General features: G+C 27.4%; 3 protein-coding genes across 3 annotated transcripts; all 3 read left to right on the top strand.

Annotated features, from left to right (window-relative positions):
• Window positions 1-537: 537 nt before the first annotated feature.
• On the top strand, window positions 538-6,337 carry LOC107167012 (invertebrate-type lysozyme 3-like). The gene is made up of 4 exons (XM_089229242.1): window positions 538-708; window positions 2,340-2,531; window positions 5,709-5,782; window positions 5,951-6,337. Exons 1-4 carry the CDS (start codon window positions 639-641, stop codon window positions 6,095-6,097), a joined length of 483 nt encoding a protein of 160 aa, XP_089085368.1. The 5' UTR covers window positions 538-638; the 3' UTR covers window positions 6,098-6,337.
• A 2,612-nt stretch (window positions 6,338-8,949) lies between these two features.
• Window positions 8,950-16,583, top strand: LOC107166405 (lysozyme-like). The gene is made up of 4 exons (XM_089229425.1): window positions 8,950-9,110; window positions 13,939-14,130; window positions 14,266-14,339; window positions 16,308-16,583. The coding sequence occupies exons 1-4, from the start codon at window positions 9,038-9,040 to the stop codon at window positions 16,437-16,439; spliced, it is 471 nt and encodes a 156-aa protein (XP_089085551.1). The 5' UTR covers window positions 8,950-9,037; the 3' UTR covers window positions 16,440-16,583.
• Window positions 16,584-16,728: 145 nt separating this feature from the next.
• On the top strand, window positions 16,729-19,228 carry LOC107167015 (sperm microtubule associated protein 2-like). Its single transcript, XM_015515898.2, has 7 exons — window positions 16,729-16,799; window positions 16,883-17,035; window positions 17,094-17,287; window positions 17,347-17,461; window positions 17,525-17,635; window positions 17,706-17,844; window positions 19,071-19,228. Exons 1-7 carry the CDS (start codon window positions 16,737-16,739, stop codon window positions 19,226-19,228), a joined length of 933 nt encoding a protein of 310 aa, XP_015371384.2. The 5' UTR covers window positions 16,729-16,736.
• Window positions 19,229-20,733: the final 1,505 nt, after the last annotated feature.

The following is a 20,733-nucleotide window of genomic DNA, read 5'->3' as shown; positions in this document are numbered from 1 at the left end:
CTTTTGTTTTTGTGATATAAAAATCGCAATAACACAAACACTACAGTGCACACAGATTAAATCTATATACAATTCGGTGGTAATAATATTTTATTTACGAGTTCAGTGTTTTATGATTCTAGTATATTTATTTTGTCAAAATGGTCGGCCTCAGTGTTCATCTCAGTGGGACTCAAAGCGATATTTCATAAGGCAATAACAATATTATAATAATATATAATTTATTTTTTGTTATTTGATTACTGGAATATATTAAAATGAAAAATCTTTTCATAAAAACCCCGTCCTAATTATTATTATTTAACAACGTGACACGTCCATTGAGAAAAACCGGCATTATAGATGGACTGTGAATTATAATGGCGTTGTGTATGTAAATATAATTTAATAATTAATAATAAATCACGATGCAGACGATGCAGTAAACGGTCGATATTCGTCCGCTGCACCATATGTATATAATATATTGTTTATCACTCGGCTGGAGGTTATACAATAATGTCTTAGACCACAATCGTTTAAATACACCCACTGCCTCGGCAATTGCTGTTATTCATCTGCACACGTCGGTCAAGTCGAGTTCAGCGATTCAACTTTACTGCATCCCGTACCCAAGGCGATTCACACTGCACCGCACGATGGCTTTTCATGTGCTTTTCGCTACCACAGTTCTGTGTCTAACAGCACTGTTCATTTCTGGTGACGCCTGTAAGTACAGACTATGGTATTATTAATAATTTCCATTATAGTTATTTTTTTTTATTATTATTATTATTAAAATATTCACGTCATTAGGTACGGCTTATAATACTTAAGACGTATAATAATAATTTATAATAATCAACGACAGTGGTCTTGTGTGAAAATCACGACTCGTCTGCAGTTAAATTATACTTACGCGTTTTTGCACGAAATGATATATCGACATTATTAATTTTTACTCGACCCGTTTACGATTATTATAACACTTTCGAGGCTTTAGTCGAAATCTCTACAATAACCGATTTGTCATGGTATGATGTTGAACAAAGTTAGATTTTTTTTACTTATGACTAAGACTTACGTCTTAAGATAGTTAAAATAAAATACGACCATTATTTTTATCATTGTAAATAGAGGTTATAGAAATTAATATGATAGCATTTCGGATTTTGTTTAACAATTAACTATTTTTACTATTTTTTGAAGGAAAATAAAATATTTTGTACATTACGAATCTTTGGCAATATTGTAAAATAATTAAATTTTTTCTAATGTTTTATTAGAATATTATTACTAACTATTATTTACTTTTGAATAAAAATAAAATTATAATATTAAATATTTATTTAATTATTTAATTTAATTTAATTATTTATTAGGTAAATATAAATTTGGAATGAAATTAAAATTAATTTTTGCTATATTATAATTTACATTACATATTTTAAGCACATAATAGGTATTTTTCGAGTCTTAAAATTATTTCCTCTGTGAAATAGTCAACTAGTTAAAAAATATGAAGAAAAAAATTTGAATATTAAAAAAACGTACTTTAGTAATTTTTTTTTCAAATAAATAACACAACAAACAGTTGATTATAATAATTACGATATGATATGTACATAATACATATAATATATTAAGTTAAATTGAAACATGCATAATATTTTTATAACTACCTATTTGGGCATACTCGCTATGATTTGTATTTTAAACGTTAAATCTGATGATAAATAAGTCGTTTAGTCGACAAGTCGGTTTTGAATAGTGCTTGTTGGTTACTACTCAAAAAAATTACCAAGGTAATAGTAAAACCACTCGTTAAAAAATATTCATAAGATATAGTTTTTCTTTTTAATTTTTCACTGTTTTCTCCAAAACCACTCGGAATAACATGCATGAAACTTTAAGAGCTTTTTTTTAGAACCCAAAAACCATGCAGTAACACACATCATTGTAAAATCAATATCTAAGTCCTTTGTTCCGGTCTGAGTCTAATAGGATTTAATAATACTACAAAGTAAATTTGAAAAAAGCGCGCGAAGTGATACCGTATTGGTTATTTTTCTTATTCATTCAAGCAATTCAGGGAACGAGTACAGACAAAATTATTCATACATTATCAATCGGTACTATTGTAAATGTAGGTATTTCACCATAACGTATTTTGTCGTGTATACGATGTTAATATGCTAATGAAAATAACACAAACATGTTTTATAAAAATATATCGTGAAACTCGATCGCATTAATTGTGTTGTGTTATTTTTCTTTCTTTTGCATCGAATAAAGTCGATTGTAATACGGACGTCGTAAAATAATAAAATTATATTTACAAATATTAAATTATTTTGCAGCTTCTCAACATGGTGTTCAAATGCATCAGGTGACCGAGGCTTGTTTGGGATGCCTTTGCGAATCCATCGGCGAGTGTTCGCCGCACATTAAGTGTAGCGGAGAGGTTTGCGGTATGTTCGGTATCACATGGCCATATTGGTCTGATTCTGGAAAACCGGTTATACAAGGAAGTCATCCAAACGACTCAGACGGTAAGACATCAGATTAGGAGTCCTATACGTTTCTATTTTTATGGGTGATCTATTATTATGTACACGCCGCAGATTACACTTTTTTACGACCACGAAATGATTATTGGACGTACATTCTCAACTGTTCATATTTTTTTTCTAATAATGAATTCCGTTGAATAAGTAGAAAATATTGCATTGCATCATAGGTAATGGCAGGGCAGGATTGGTTAGGCGAGCTACCGAGAAAATCTCGGTGGGCCGCTTAAAGTTAGGGCCGGTAGTGTCAGAGTGTGGGTGAAAATAAATACATGTTAAGATAAGTAAATAAGTTCGTAACGATTTTAGACGTAATAAACCAATACAAAATAATAGACCCAAATTCCGGGCCAGTGAATATGTAAACGGGCCGCTTAGAAGTGAAAATCTCGATGGGCTGATATATACCAATCCGGCCCTGGGTAATGGTCATACAATGTGCTTATATATACGACGTCAGAACTCACGAATAGGTTTTTTTTCGCACATCGACATGGGAATTATCCTTGTATTTATTTTCATTGGGTTTCTGTACACTTTTGTCAGATTTTATAGAATATTGTGTCCTGCTCACAATATTATAAAATCACAATAATTGTTAGAGGACCTATAAAATGATACGAGTCGAGACCCTGCAAAATGCTGACAGTGCCGGACACTATTACCAAACAGAATATTATAGCCGTGTCCCAAATTATTTTGGGTAGGTACCTACGACGATATGTAGAAAATAATGATCTAGGTATGCATATTATATTTACATCATATCGCAACATTAAGATTTAATTCAATTGAATTAATCTTGACAATTAAATATAAACACTAAAATAATTAATTTAATTAAATAAATACTTATATGATATAGTATGATATTATGCATATTAATTCAAAACGTCACGTTTGTAGATTTAAGAAGACTAAAATTAATCATAAACTCTTAGCTATTAAATATGATCACTTACTAAATCAATCATTGAAGATAAGTATGATGAAAACTTTAATAAAAATACCTATGCAATCACTACGCCAATAATTATTGAAATTGTATAACATCTAGAGTCTATACTATAAAATATTCTATAGCTGGTAATCCATCCCGCACAACAAACAAACAGCGCTCAGTCTACCATGCACTGTCATACTTTTTAAATATGTACGATGCATCTAATGATATATTCAGAATAGATATTGGAATCCTTGAAAAATTACTTTTAGAATATAATATATTGTTCTTGCTTGTTTACGCCTGCAGTCTTAGAATGGTGGGGAATTACCGTGTTTAAACAGTAAAGTTAATACATCAACATATCAAATAAATACTGTAATAATGATATTGAAACAATAGGGAGCTAGGGACTATAATTAAAACTGGATTGTACTTAAAATATTCACATTTGAACTATGTAATAAACTGTCATAAACTAAATATGATAAATAAATAATTATTATTACATATACATTATGGAAAATCAACAATTAGAAAAATAATAAATTGTTGACTGAGAATACGAGTATTGTTAAATTAATTTTTATTTAATACCCGAAGGACGACAATATCGTAGTAAAAATTTTTATATAAGTACACAAATGAAAAAAAAAATATTTAATATATTATATTATTAATTACTAAAAATCAAAGTTTAAACACGAAATTAAAAGTTACAGATTTATTAATAATTATTTTGTTATTCTCATTAATAAGTACAAACTTGCATGTAAACAAGGTAATCATAGAATGATATTTAATAATTAATTAATTATGTTAACATTTAAGTAATTAGTATATTATAAAATAATATTAAGTGTTTTTACCCTAAACCGTTAATATTATGATGTGCCAACTTAATATTTTTCACTGATTAATAAATTTAAAATTAGTAGACTAGACTCCTACAAACAAGCATTGCTTCAATGGCATTGAACCCATAAGATGTATGCCGTATGGTATCAACTCTGGTATATTTTTTACGTAATACATATAATATATTGTAGTAAGAAATTTCACTAAATTATTCTGTGTTAAATAAATATAATAACACAAATACAAACAAGCATTTTTATAATGCAATGAAAATAATTATTATTATGGCAACCAATTATATACAAATGATTAACTGATTTAAAAAATTCCTATAAAAAACCTAATTGGTGCACTGCGGAATGATTATTATCACGAACTGAGTTCATGATTATTATATATATCGTCACAATTATTATGATGTTATAAGTTACTCATTTAATAGTTATGTTTTAATATTATTTGATAAAGCACCTAATTTTTTTGTGTCACACGTCTTCCTATGCGGTCATTATTTCTATATGTAAATCTTTGTGGCACCTACACAAATCGCATTTTAAAGTGTAAAACAACTTTCGGAATAGTTAAAAATAAAAAATAACTATTGTCATTGCTAGTATAATATACGAACACATAATACTCCAGTAATGGCTTTCATTGTATTTTAAAATGCCTTAAGCATTTCGCATTTATCGTGTATGGTACAAAAATTAAAACATATAGTTTCAGAGTTGACATTTACGTATATTAAATATCGTACACGAAGGATAGTCGCAACACATGAAGATATACTTTATAACATTTTTGAAAATAATATATGATTCGGCAATTTGTTGTTTTTTTTTTACATGTAGCGTTTAAAAGTAGTGCTATGGATACCAAGCGCCGCATTATACTCTAAAAACGACGGTATTAAAAGAAACCAAAGTCAATTCTGCAACTGTCACGCACAGGATATTATTATTATTATGTGTCCGATGCGGTTGAATGATATTTTCGTTAACTACTAAAGTTTTGTTTGATAAATCGGCTTTTCTATGTACCTATTCATTGACATCCCTAGGGATGTGAATCGTTTTCGTTGCAGCATAATATATAATAATATATTATAGCATTATTCATATTATTAATATAGTAACGTCGATTAATATAAGGACCCAAGTTCGTTTGGTCGAAAACAGTCATTAATAATATAATAATATCGTTAATGGGTACTTCTGCAGGACGTACGATGTAAAAAATATACATACGCCGTGTGATAACTGCAAATATGATGATTAAAATATTATTTTACGTATATACTAACCACAACAAAGTTTTCGTCGTTTGATAATGATATTGTTATTGTTGTTTGTTTTCAGCATACCAAAAATGTGCCAACGACCCTACGTGCGCCAAACAGTCAGTAATAAGTTACATGCACAGATTCGCTCAGGTAAACCGTTAGATTAACCGTAATAATTATTTGTTGTATTTACGCCGTGGGTGTGATATCAGATTTTCCATTTACGGTGGCGTCTGTCAGCAGTTAAATTTTTTTTACTTTTTACGTATTTATGTTTTATTATTTTGATCTTATTCCCATTATTGACTATGTATACAGGACTGCAACAACGACGGAGTCATTGATTGCTACGATTTCGCAGCCATCCACAAGCTTGGAGGTTTCGGATGCAAAGGAAACCTGCCCCATGATTTCAAAACACGATTCTTGTCTTGTCAAAATACTGTTAAAAATCTATCGGGATAGGCTGTCGTCACAATAATAAATATTATTATGATTTCTGCCGACGATCCACAATCCAGACTTGTCATATTATATATGCTCAACAGCGAGAAGCTGAACTGCAGTGATGGGACGAAATCCCGCCTATACCTACACTATCTCCAATATTCTTGTGAAACGTATTTATAATATTTACCACTATTATAATAATAGTTGGATTGTATGTTTTTAAAAATAATAAAAACTTAGTTTAACTATTTTGAATTTTTGTGTTTTCAAAATGTTGGTATAATAATTATAATACTCGTAAATAAATAATTTGTTAATAACATAAGAATAACGGGTGTTTGAGGATTATTATTAATTCTTTGGGACACATTGATACAACTCGTTGATCAACTTTATATTATTATCTTAACCCTAAGTCATGGTTAGCATTTAGAACACTAACTTAACCTAAAAAAAGTCTCGTACGCCTGCAACAATTTTTTTTTTTAATCCAAACAAATCTAATGCGAGTCTGGGAGCATAATGAGGCCTATGAGGAAACCTTGTTTAATAATAATTTTCTGCAACGATAAATTTAATTTTATAATATTTTCTTAATACGTTATTTTGTATTTTAATAACTTTATAATATTATCATATTTTATAATTATTCGGTACTGGAAATATTTGTAAGGCTTAAACCTTTATAATCTCCCATTATTGTATAATCTTGTTTGTTTATTAATCTCACCGATTGAACAAAAACTTGACACGCCTTGTGTACCTGTAACGTAATATTAGAATATGTGTAAAACAATGACAGCAGAACTAAAGGCTCTGATAAATCCTTGATTGCATTTGCTGTCGATAACTAATGTGAAGAGTGTTATTGTGTGAGCTGTGAGCACTATATCCTTTTGTCTTATTTCATTCAGTCCTTGCATCATGATGTTTTTTTTACAATTGTAATTGATTGCGTATACAGGTCAACATGACCTACAAAATATAGATAATAATAATATTCTATTTGCAACCGGAAAAATATACGGTCATCATGCGGCTGATGATGATTTTATTTTTCTAGTTTAGCATCTTTAATTTTAATTTTTAAGACCAAGTAATTTCACTGAAGGACAAAACGAATAACGATATGTAACAGTATTATGGTCATAATATTTTTAAAATCTTAAAAATGGTTGTTGAAAACCATCCGGTGTTTGATAAACGCTATAATCATGTAACACTAACGGTTATCGTTTTATCTTTTTAAATTTATATTTTTGAACTATAGCTTGAGCTACTGAAACTTGTTGTTATTAATAGACCACATAATATTAAGATCATACATACAATAAATCAATGTTTGTCATTTTATTTTTTTATTGATTCATTATATTTCTATGGAAGCAATATTGAACGTTTTTAAGAGTCCTATAAACTCTACTCGTACAGTATACCACGAGTTCAACTAGAAATAGTTTTTCGTATGCGATTATATATCATTGCTGCCGTCATTTACAATGACACAATATATATATATATATATATATATATATATATATATATACTTATTATATGTATAATGTATATAATACCTATATAAACAACACTACATTGCGCCAAACCGAGTGAAAGAAAAGGACTTAAGGATACGAGTACCATATACTACCATACCCCATCTCTGTATCCTGTTCGTCTTTTATTTCGTTTCATTATCTGTTACAAACATAATATTTTGTTTGTACGTTTAAGTATTGTCAGTATCATACTATGATGCAAAAGATTATATATTGTAAACATTTTCTGTTGACGGATGCGACCACGGTCACTGAAACATAACTATTATACTGTTTATAAAGATCATAAATATATTTATATTTTATGTTTAAATACAAACAATATTACAAATAATATAAATAATAATAGTACACATAATGTTTATATTTGATTTTTTAAATACTAGTTGTTATCGGATATTCTTTTAGGGGATGATTTTTCCAAATACTACTTTTCCCTCGAAAATTTGAACGTACAATAGTTCCAGCACAATATATCCGTTTTAATAAATATATATTATTACCTACTACATAATAATGATAAATAATATAAAGATCATTCGACATATTTTCTTCAAAATATTTAGACCACAATAATAGTATTATTGTTTAAATCAGAATAATTATCAACTAATCGTCGTCTTGTTTGTCGGACAATTGTTTTCATTTTTTGTGCGTGATTTTACAAAAGGTCTACCATACGCTCTTAAATAAGGCTTGTAAGATCCGATGGATAATCGATAACGAGGCCAATTAATTTTCAAAATACATAGTATTACCAACAGTTTCTTTAGTATTATTTCTAAATCAATAATTGAAATACTAGACACAACAATAGTATGTCGTTTAAGTACTATATTGAAACCTGTTGTGGCTGTGGCTGGATCATTTCAGTGAATAATTAATACCACATTTTTCACCGTGGAAATCGAATTTTTTTCGTAGGACTTAGAAAAAACTTAAATACCTAATACCTTTTAAAGGCGAATGACTAAGTGGATTTAGTAGAAAAAATAAGCCAACAACACATCATACACATAATAATATAACATATGTTATAACTTACAAAGATCCGTGAAATTTAAATATTTAAGGTTATGACGTGTCCAAACATGTATTCTCTTTTTGCCTACTGTAAAAACATAATAATTATGCAACAGCAGTATAATATGTATAAGGAGACGGACAATGAGTCAAATGTAATGCTCATTATTTATACGCGGGTTTTTGTGTATAAAAAATAAACCACAGGAGGCCCTAGAAATGATTTGAGTATTGTAAAGGTGGGGACATTTTGAGAACACCTAGGCCAGGCCACTTTAGTATCAACTTGCGAGCAATAGCCGCTATAGCTATCTTCTACCCCGTGTGATCTATACGACACTCATTGTGCAAAAATCCGTCGAACCAGTTAGATGTCATGGGCGCGCTACTTCAATTTCTGTTAACGACTGTGTTCGTTGCGTTGGTTTTCTCTCAAAACGATTTACAAGGTAATTGTGGTGTTTTGTTATACATAAAAAATTATTTTCGCCTGTATTACTATAACTTTAAAACCTATTCATACCAAAATATTAAAAGGATTAATAATAATAATACTCATTATAATAAAAAACGAAATGTTCCTTTTGAATTTATTTGTTCATAAGCGTAGGTAACTTATTTATTATATTTATGTATTACATAGGTATTACCTATTGTTTTAATTTATTTTAAACTATACTTAACTTCCTGTACACATATGTTTTATTTTATATTTTAACTTAAATAAGTATTGTAAAGTTTCGTTTGCACAGTTTCGCGATAATTATTTAAACTTAAAAACTGTAATATTACAAAGACATGATATTAATATGTTCAACAAATTATCTATAAAAATTAAACAACTTATGTAATATCAGTAAAAAAATGTGAGATTCAAGGATTTGGATGACTGGTATATTTATGTCCTGTTTTTAAACAATATAATTTGTTATTTGGTACTAGTAAAATTAATACGAAGCAAATATAAGACGGCAACAACGAATTCCGGGAAGTATAGACTATAGATATCGACTTAGAAACGAATATTAAAATATCCATCTGAAAATTCGTAACATGAAAATAATAATGAATAATATACTGTAAAACTATTGATCAAAATTAGTAACATTTTTTATGCATTAGTTTCCAGTTTCGCCCATACACATAATTTATACCATTCATCAGTTCTGATACATGTTAAAATATGTATTATTAATAGCACAAAAATAAATGGAATTTGTTTTATTTTAAAAATTTCTACATATTTGTGTTATAATTATTTCAAATTTGGTTAAATATAAATCGTGAAATTCAAACATATACCTCTACTATATTTCGACTCAATACTATTATTATTGAAATTTTTAGATTTTTGGATCAGGTACGTCTATATGCATACGTATTTATTACTCATTTATCCATAATATTATACATGGGCTATAATTATATGTATTGTTGTATTATAATAACTTTGATTGACGGTCATAAAATGAATTGCATAAGTTTGGAATACCGTAAAATATTAAGTAATGACAAAATTATTAGTTGTCACAAAAGTTGCTCTAGTATAATAATAATACAGCAATAATCATAATAATAATATGATATAAATTATAATATACCCCACGCTACAATTTTCAAAGTATATTCATTTTTTAATTGCATTAACTTTAAATTATTTAGTTTAAAAAATGTGAATAATTAATTATGTTTTGCTCCAATAAATATTTTAAGCGTTGATAGACAGGGACTGAATAATATTTACAACTATTAAGTGTATATAATATAGACTATAGTAAAATTTAATAATATATGAATCAACAGTGTATGGAAATTCATTTTCACCATTATTTTTAAGGAAATATTTATAAAACTATGGTACAAAAACTTTTAAAAATATGTCCACGTATGAGACATTAAAGGTACCTACATCGCTTAGTTTTAATTATACATTTGAAGCGATAGGTATATATATATATTATTTTGTTTTAAAAATTATCAGAAATTATTCAAAAACTATTTGTGACCGATTTCGTAATGTTACGGTTAAACTCTGCGTCTGTTTTTTGTCAACTATTCGTACCTAATTGGAATATATTATTATTCCATTAAATACAATTATAATATATGCGGGTTTCATTAATGGTCAAGTCGTTATAGATACCTACGTACGCCTATGCGATTCAAGTAAACAACAACTGTGTAATACCTTCGATAATACTGGCACCGGCATTCAATAATTAATGTAATAACACGTCGTGGGACGCTTTCGATTATAAAACAACATTACACTCGAATTATGGTCTTCATATTTTGACATAAAAAATGAGCATAACAATTTCATACACCCGCAGAAAATTTATATTAATATATTGTATACCTAGTGCTTCTGTCTAGGTAACCACTATACCTACCACGCCGGTATAGGCGTGTATCGAAACAGCGATATCGAATCCGACATTGACGTGCGTGTACCGAATAAAAAAAAATGGGTAAGCAATATTTGTTAACTCCACAAATGTGTGCACCCAAGACCTGCAACGCTTATTCGCTGATTTTGTATTCAATCTCTGTGCCATTTACTTAGAGTCGTACTACAAAGCATATCATTATAATGTAACAAAGTTGGCAATGATATAGTTTGTCCACTTCTACCGTTTGTTCGGTATGTTGTTCTCGCGCGTTGGGTATTTCCATCCAGTCAAGAGCGTAGGCTGGGTTTTGGTCACTCAATACCTTTTAAGTTCAGTTGTAATGATTCGATGGCCTCGATTTCTCGGTAGGTAACACACATCGCATTAAAACAGTGTCCAGGTAATTTATTTTAAACAATTTTACTGTTATTTGGCGTAGTTAATGTGGTTGTTGAGCGTACGGTGTTTTTTTCTTGTTAATTTGAATTAATATTATCATCAATGCATAAATTATGTTTATCGAAAATTATCGGTCTCGTTATGATCATTGCAAAGTTATGCGACTTCGATAAGATGGCCAGGTAGAGACAATTTTGATAACAAGTCCAACTAAAATGACACTATAAAGAGATAAGTAGGTAGATGTAATGTTATAAAATATTATGTTTAATCGTTTTTCAGTTTCAGTGTTTTCTTGTTATATTTTTTTAGAGATTAAAAACATTTTGTATTAATCTCATTTTTATTTGAAATTAAGACAATAATAAATAACAATGATAAAGACATAAAAAAATAACTTTTTCCACTTAGAATCAAAAACTCATTAGGATTTACATAATGTAAATAACTTTACGAAATAAAATTAAAAATAGACATCATAAATAATGCAATTACAGTAACAGTATAATATATATTTAAAAAATAAATTATGCATCAAATGTTTTTCATGTATATAACAACTATACCTAGGTATAAAAACAACTTTATAGGTATAATTTTTTAACAATAACTCAAGACATTCAACTATTGTATAAATGATTTTAAAACTTAAACCATTAAAAAAAAACACATAAAATGTGTCATAGGTACATGTTATCATGATTCAAATTAACTTACGCCCGAAGCATTATAAAAAAAAGTGCAGTAAAAAAAAAAACAAAAAATTTCTGAGATATACCACACTATAAATAAAAACAATAAAAAAAATTCTAACAATTTATATCGAATTCATACCAACATTTTATTGTATTTAATTAATTGTATTATATCGAGAACATAATACAGGTCATCTTTTCAAAATCTAAATTGACGATAAATATTATTATAATAAACAATTACAAATCACCATCCATATTATCACTACAGAAATAATATAATCTTATAGTTATCACCTTCCTTAGAACTTCCAAGGAATGTTAATAATAGTTTCAAGAACTAGTATTTTATTTGCTAAATTAGTAAACTGTAATAAAATATATAAATTATATTCTATATTTTCAAAAATCAAATAATACACACTTATAGGTATTAACTTTTATCAACGCAGTAAGTTGTTGTTCGATAATCTATTTTCTTTATTATAAAATAGCATGCTTGTTAACATTTATTTTGGATTTTTTAACGTGACTTTTAAGTATCTATGTTAATTCCACGAATTACATTATCAGATTATAATATCACTATAATAGTTGTGTTCACGCAAAGAACTGATTGCCTTTTACAAATTAATAGTATTCAGTTTATTTAAACAATTTAAAGCGCTTAATATAATTACCTAATCAACATTCATAATGAAATTAAACGATGGATTTATACAGTAAGTGAGAAACAAGCAAAGTTGGATGGGTGCCTGGAACAGGTGTGCCTAGCTTTTAAATTTGAAAGCGAAGATCAATCGATTAATAATTTTTAAAAAAATGTTACGTGTGATCGTTTCAAATTTTCTTAAAAAAAAACAAATGAAAATACATATTAGGGAATTAGAAATATTGCCTCTTTTAACTTTAATTTTTATAGAGTACTACCCACGGTATTAAATTACATGATCATAGAGGTAGAACTATTTAAAAATGTTTAAAAACAAAAAAAAATCATGTACTGTTATGTTAAATTTGATCTGAATCTCTAGTCTATACTATATTATATTCAAAACACAAACAAACTATAATATAATGATGATTGATGAATAATAAAATGTAAATTATGGATTTATTTATGAATTATGAAAATATGAAAAGTAAGTTATATTGTTTGATAATCTAAATTCTGAATATATTATTTATTTTTTATTTTTACATTTATAATTTTTATTTGATATTATAATTTTATATTGAAGTTTCAAGAGATGTTTTTGTCAATAATAGATTAACTTCAACGCACTTCAGAAATTCAATGCAAGTGGCTTCCGGGCTCAAATTTATAGTATACCATTAAGTTAACGACATCATACAACCCTCTACCTTTTATTCGTAGTTTATTGATTGGTCCCAACTAACTCAAAAGGTAGCAGTTTCTTTTACTTCATATGAAAATGTCCTAGTAGCATTCATAGTATATATTACATATAAAAGAGGCTCTGAAAAAAAAGCCAAATTGTATAGGTTCTTGGTTGTAATATATACATTCTAAGTGTTGAATTATTATTATTATAGTATTCGATAAAATATAATTTTAACGGTATATAAAAAGAGTTCAATATGAATTATTAAAATTTTAATAATAATGAATTATAAACGTGAATCTTTTCAACTTTTACCGATAAGTGCATATATGTTTAATATACTATAAGTATGTAATAAAATCATAATGTCTATCTAACCTAATGTTGTTTCGTGTATACAGTGTAAGTGCACGTGTATTAATTGAAAAATAATGTCACTTGCAGAAGAATTTCCACCCGGATGGACGGAAAAATGTATTGGATGCATGTGCGAAGCGTCTTCTGGGTGCAATCAAACACTCGAATGCATAGAACAAAATGATGTTAAATATTGCGGTGTGTTCTTGTTGAGTGATATTTATTGGCAAGATGCTGGTACGCCCGTGCTTCAAGGAGATGATCCTAACCGAATTGGAGGTACTGTGTCGTATACTAATCAATGTTTTAAAAAACAATATGATGCATATATTTTTTAAGCGATTATTTATCCTATTGACACACTATATATAATTATTTACGTGTCATTACATGTTGGGAAACTTTTCGTTTCAGCGTTCGAAAGATGTGTCAGAGATCCGTATTGCGCAGCGAGAGCCGTAAATCAGTACATTCAAAGATACGCAAAGGTATTGGATTTTATGAGATGAGAGCAACATAATAACTGTTTTATGTAAAAATACAATTTTTTAATAATTTTTTCGTCCTGCTCGAGTTACAAATCTATAATACACAACTATATTTTTAATACGCGTGCGATATTCGATCAACAGACCTATCATAGAGAAAGACCCACACGTGGTCTAACGCATTAATTATACTTTTCAGAACCATTATACCCAATATCATTATGATATTATCGTTTTTATTATAGGTATCTCGTCCCACTCATACTATATTTATCATTGTTCAAACATTTTTCGGTTCAATTTTTGTAGTTGAGTTATTGTGTTGTTTTGAAACGCCCAATTATAAAAAAAAAAACATTGTCAATATACCTTTTAATCGTATAAATAATGAGTATAACATATATTTTCTGGTGTATAACAGTGTATTAGCATTTTCTATAATATCTACAACATAACAGTTGTATAACGTATTATTAAGTGCGTTTAATTAAAATTATTTCCTTAGACGTTGTTCCTCAATTTATCCGCAATTCGCACAACATATACACATTCTATATCAGATGCTTGTGTATATATTGCAGACTTATATTTATATCAGGCAATGTTTTTAAAAGAGCTTCCTGTTTATAAAAACGTTGATTTTTATTAATAGAAATGTAGTGTGCGTATTTATAATACAATATTAAAATACAATTTCATTCAAAATACTTATAATATTACAGATGAAATTATTTAAAATTGTAAATCGTGTTTAATGCATATTTTGCTTCTCAGTTTTAGGTGTGCTTTTCAAACGCGCAATGTCTAAACCTAGACACTGTCTGCTAAAATTATATTTCTATATATTGTCACGTACTCACTCTGATAGTGGATATACTCACAATTTCGTCAATATTTTCAAATAATCGATAATCACACTTTTATATCCACTACAGGGTATATTATATTGTCACAGCTTATGAGGTACCTAAATAACTTCCTATCAAATGAAACGTTTGCACAAAATATAACTTTTTATGTGTTTCTTTAATTATTATTATAATTATATTTATTGCATGGAATGCTACGCTTTATAATTAACATAATCATTAAATTGTGTACAGATTAATATAAATAATTCTTAAATATTATTTCTAATCTGTCATAAAAAAAACACGTAGTTACATGATTATATCTAAATATATGATTTAATTACAAATTCTTGTTAATTAACACAATTTAAGAATTTTAATTTAACTTAACGCTGTGAGATATTTATCAAAAAAATTATCTACATACCTACTTAAGTATTTAGTGTAACCTTATTTTATAAGTCACGTTATCGTTTTTCTTACTAGAAATTCTTTTTAAATGTATTAATTGTTTTAACTCATATTATACTCAGAGACAACTTAATAGCATTCACCTATATAATAAAATATAAGTACGTATATATTTTCGATTCGCATAAATTTATAAGTAAATTAAAATTTGGTACATAAAAAAAATCATAATACTTAAAAAAAAAATTACCCAACTAAATTTTGTTCATTGAATTTTGTCAAATGAAATAAAATAAACTAAATTAAAATAAATTAAAATGATTACATTTAACTATTAAATTATCATCGTATCTGTCAACATCGAGTCCTTGCCACTTATTCATTCTCTAATATTTTATCTCAAAGGAAGTTGTGCATCTTGCATTCAACACTTACCTTATATCCCGCTATTTTCTTCATAATATTTCATTCACAATTATTAGTTACTTTTCCAAATTATCCTGTTTCGATCGTTAAAATCTTATAATTTTAAAATTAATATTATGTTTACTATAATACATATCAACAAATTCATAAATAAATATTAAATATAAATAATTACAGATATTAAAAAACGCAAAACTAATAATTATGTTCTGTTCGTAAAGAAATTAACGACTAATAACTCTTCAATTATTTATACCTACTGAATATTGAATATTTTCAGGATTGCAATAATGATCGCATCCTGTCATGTGATGATTATGTCCGATTACATTATTTCGGAGAGGCAAATTGTGAAAGACCGATCACATCACTTCCATACTATAGAGTTTTTAGAAATTGTATTTCGTCTTAGTTTAAATATTATTAAAACACTGTTTTATTTTATATAGAATATATTTTTAAATAAATATTTAGCAATAAGAATATTATATTGTATTTGTATTATATTATTATCAATTGATACATGTGATTTATTAAAAATTTCTTTTTATTTTAATATTATGTTAAATAATCGCCTAGAAACAATTTCGTAGTCATCAATAAATAATGTTCAAAGTAACTATAAAATATTCAATAAACAAATGTGATTTACTTATTAATACTAATCATATATAGTTAATATCAGTATTTTAAATTGTGCAAAAAAATAATGTCATACCACTATGACGAAAATGAGTTTCTTAGAGCCCTAGGGGTATCTTCAGATGGTCTGGTAAATCCATCAAGATTTTGATATTTCATTCATTTGAGTATAATTTAATTTGCAAATATATATAATATTTTGAATTTTCTTAGCAAGAAAAATTTTCTAATCCAAACCTATGTAAAAAAAAGAAGACAGCAACGGCACATGAAAATTGCATTAAAATGTGTCGAAGAATTCGTTTAGAATTGTTGAGTAGACCTATATGTCGGAAATTGCGACCATGGCCAAATCCAAAATTCGAGGTCGATTATGATTACCTAATAAATAAAACTGTAAATATCTTTATAATGGAATGTGTAGGGACCTTTTGTGATTTCTCGTGCCGCTCTTAAAGCCAAACTTACAGATAGATTGAAATATTTAGCAAAACCTAAAATAGAAAATGATAGTTGTAAAAGCTATTACTCTCCAACTAAGTCACCAGGAAACAAAATAAAAATAATTAGCGATCGATTAATGACACTGTCCCAGCCAAGACCGTTCATAGATGATATGTAATATAAGTATAAGACAAATAATTATGAATATTATATTTTTGTTTTATGATTCAAAGGGATGAAAAAATTGTCTCAACACGTTTTAAAAGCGAAATTGAGTGGCTCACTTATTTGAAAAAACTCAAAATATTTGGTGCACCCAGACGACCACCACCAAGCCCCCTGGCTCCAGTAATATATATGTAGACTGATTAATAGGTTTGTAAACTATGATTTATCTTATAATATGCTTAGAAAAGAGAGAAAAAACCATTAAAAACAATTATGGCACATATAGAACCGTTGTCACAACCCGCCAATCGTCCCCCAAACATGAATGAAAAGACATTCGAAGAATTATACACGGTAACATATACCAGACATGTTGTCTGTCGTGTGACTTATTTAATTGTATTTAGTAACGAAATGGTTTTAGATTAAAAGTGCAGTTCTGAAATGTAAGGCCAGCGAAAGAACTAAAAATTTGGCTGTTGCTAAGCAATTAAATGAACAAACTTTGATGGACATAAATTACGATCCACGAGATAAACTTATTAATGCGAAAAAATACATTGGTAATTAATGTCATGATATGAAAATCTCGAAAGTATAATTATTTATGTAAAATAGGTTAAAAAGTTAACATGACAGATAAGTAGTTATTTACTTTTATGTATTTCACTTAATACAATTTTTTTTTAAGTTGTTTTTTTATAAAATTAAACATAATTTAAGTATTGATTTCGAACGAAACTTATTTAGTACGTTAAAGCATAAACTAACAATAAAACAAAATATTATATATTACAATGAAATAATATTATTATTTTATATTTTTATTTGTTTTTTATTTCATATTATAATATATACATTTATAAACGTCTGTACAATAGTAAGTGAGAAGACAATATTTTTTAAATTAAATAAAATACATTTGATAGGATAAAAATATATAAATCTAAAAATTATGATACTATGTATTTAAAATATTATGGACCAGTGAGTGGTTTTTTTTTTTTTTTTGTAAAGAATATATTATTCATATTATGTATATCAATTATGTGTATACAAACCCGTATTTAACTATTAAAAATCAAAATTTAAACATTTAATAATAGCAATTGAAACCGGTAGCTATTTTTTATTCAAATTACGTCAGCCTTGAATTAGATCTCATACAATATATAGTGACTATTTATAGTTATTACTGTTCTCAATATTCCTTTCTTTATACTTGTTCCAAAGTTTAATGTTTCCTTGAAAAATCTTTTAATTTCAAATACAGTAGAAATACAGAAATGCCTACTTCTTATTCCCTCTTGCCGTTATAATTCCCTAAATATCAAATGTCTTTACTTAAAAGATAATGTTAATTAGTTAAGATTAACATTTGTCAAAAGCTACCTACACTTTAAAGTTTTTTATTACTTCGGAAATCATGAGATCACTAAAACTCTAGACGCATAAGTTTAGTAGTATTTTTTTTCATAACTCTGTGTCAGATATTCAAAATATTATTATACATATTGTATGTCTTATAATATGGTTTTATACACATAATGCACGTGTGTATATTGTGTAACATAGCAATACTGAGCAAGTGTTCTTTTTCGGCTGCTAATACCGATATTGATAAATATATATATATATATTATATATTAATACATTAGTTTAACGTAAATATACAGTATTATTATACACCTAAAAAAGTATTATTTCTAAGCTCAAAAAGATCTTTAGTAGACATCTGACAATAAACTGTATAAAAATATCTTTTATTTTTTTCTATTTATATGTTCAGCTACCGATAGGATCAAAGAATTGTCAACACCAAAAATCAGAGAAACTCCAAAAACGACTGATGTTAAAGCAAACGCCTTTACAGTCAATCCGAAAGCATTAAAAGCTTGGTGCTCGCCGAGAATAAAACAACTAGCCAAACCCATCGTAAGAGATTAAGAAACTAAACAAGTATATAGGTACAGCTAATGTTTTTTCTTCTAATATAATAAATTACACAAACACAAGACTTTGTTAGTATCTCAATATTATTCCTATTGCCTTGCAAAATGTAAAGAAATAGTTCATAAAATAATATTTTAAAATTACATAAAGGTTGTAACAAAAATAACTAATAACTTTAATTAAATTATTATATATGTGACTATAATATGATAACATGATTACCTATATTAGTAATAATATTGTATTAACAAAAGAAATTAATAGTACTGTAAGAACAAAAGTAATCACATAGTTAGTAAATTACATAATAAATATCTGTTATTTCTAACATTTTGTATAGATACATGTGTTAAAAATGTAGATGTTGTATTATGTATATATGCTACATTTGTCGATACTCCACAATATTTTATGCTACTTATATTAAACCGATAACCAATATATATATTATATATAAATTTAAAAAAATTATTTCTTACTTAAAACCATTACCGAGACACTATAATAGCAGCATTGATTATTATTTAATTACTTAAAACAGTTATAAACTATAATAACTAAAATAGTTTTTGAGTAAAAAATTCAAAGTAAATGAAATTAAAAAAAAAAAAAACTATTAAGACCAATACAATTGAAAATTAAAAACTGTTTAAAATTGAAACATAATTTTCTGGGTATTTAAAGAAAAATTTCCAAACTACTAAACACCAAAGTGATAATAAATGTGTTTAGGTACCGTATCCATTTTATCTATTAGCATTGATTATAAACAGTATTGTAATAGTGTTTAAATGTTAGGCAATGCTATTAGCCTAATAATATTAGGTATAACATGCTATATTAATATTTATGTTAAAATAAATATTATTATAATGAGTATATGTATGTGTGTGTGTGTATTATAATATACAAAGTACCTATGTACGTGTATAATATAATGACTTGGAATTACATTTATTTTAGTTTATTACTATTATCGATTGTATGACAAAATATATGACAATCACATATGAAATATTGTGGCAAATTCAAACTGTCGTGCCATACACTGCTCTCAGCCTTTTCAATAAACTATTGGATCTGTTGGTTTTTTACGATATCGGTTATTAAATTAAAAAAATTCGACACCAATAAGTCCGATACCTGCACCCTGATATTATTGAGAGTTGTAGTGTTGAATCGCCCGTATTGTGGAAATCGTACCCAGTCACGTTAAAATCGATCGATCATAAATCATAGATCGTAAGTAGTTACTTGAAAAGCGACAAAAAAGAAGTATGATAAATAATTTTTAACGTCTAGATAAAATGTTGTGTGCATATTCTCTCGATTGTCCACCCTCATAGGTCATAACACTTTAAGTTAGGATAATCGTTTTGTTAAGGGTGAACATGTTCCTTAGGGTCCTCGCAATCTGTAACCGACGGATAAATACGGGTAAACCAAAGTTGTCACACTTGACCCAAATACAGTATTCTGCTGGTCTTGGCATTAGATGC

Source organism: Diuraphis noxia, unplaced genomic scaffold (genome assembly GCF_037042655.1).
Source record: "Diuraphis noxia isolate RWA-SAM2 unplaced genomic scaffold, SU_Dnox_SAM2 contig0005, whole genome shotgun sequence".
Lineage (NCBI taxonomy): Eukaryota > Metazoa > Arthropoda > Insecta > Hemiptera > Aphididae > Diuraphis > Diuraphis noxia.
Note: the sequence above shows the minus strand (reverse complement) of the source record. Positions and strands in the feature narration are given on the sequence as shown.

Bases quoted from the DNA above. Each gene is read 5' to 3' on its own strand.
- LOC107166405 (XM_089229425.1), top strand. From the start codon at position 9,038: ATGGGCGCGCTACTTCAATTTCTGTTAACGACTGTGTTCGTTGCGTTG. The intron at 14,131-14,265 runs GTACTGTGTCGT...TTTTCGTTTCAG, and splicing joins TGATCCTAACCGAATTGGAG to CGTTCGAAAGATGTGTCAGA. The intron at 14,340-16,307 runs GTATTGGATTTT...GAATATTTTCAG, and splicing joins ACATTCAAAGATACGCAAAG to GATTGCAATAATGATCGCAT.
- LOC107167012 (XM_089229242.1), top strand. From the start codon at position 639: ATGGCTTTTCATGTGCTTTTCGCTACCACAGTTCTGTGTCTAACAGCA. The intron at 2,532-5,708 runs GTAAGACATCAG...GTTTGTTTTCAG, and splicing joins TCATCCAAACGACTCAGACG to CATACCAAAAATGTGCCAAC. The intron at 5,783-5,950 runs GTAAACCGTTAG...CTATGTATACAG, and splicing joins ACATGCACAGATTCGCTCAG to GACTGCAACAACGACGGAGT.
- LOC107167015 (XM_015515898.2), top strand. From the start codon at position 16,737: ATGTCATACCACTATGACGAAAATGAGTTTCTTAGAGCCCTAGGGGTA. The intron at 17,036-17,093 runs GTCGATTATGAT...TGGAATGTGTAG, and splicing joins GGCCAAATCCAAAATTCGAG to GGACCTTTTGTGATTTCTCG. The intron at 17,288-17,346 runs GTAATATAAGTA...TATGATTCAAAG, and splicing joins AGACCGTTCATAGATGATAT to GGATGAAAAAATTGTCTCAA.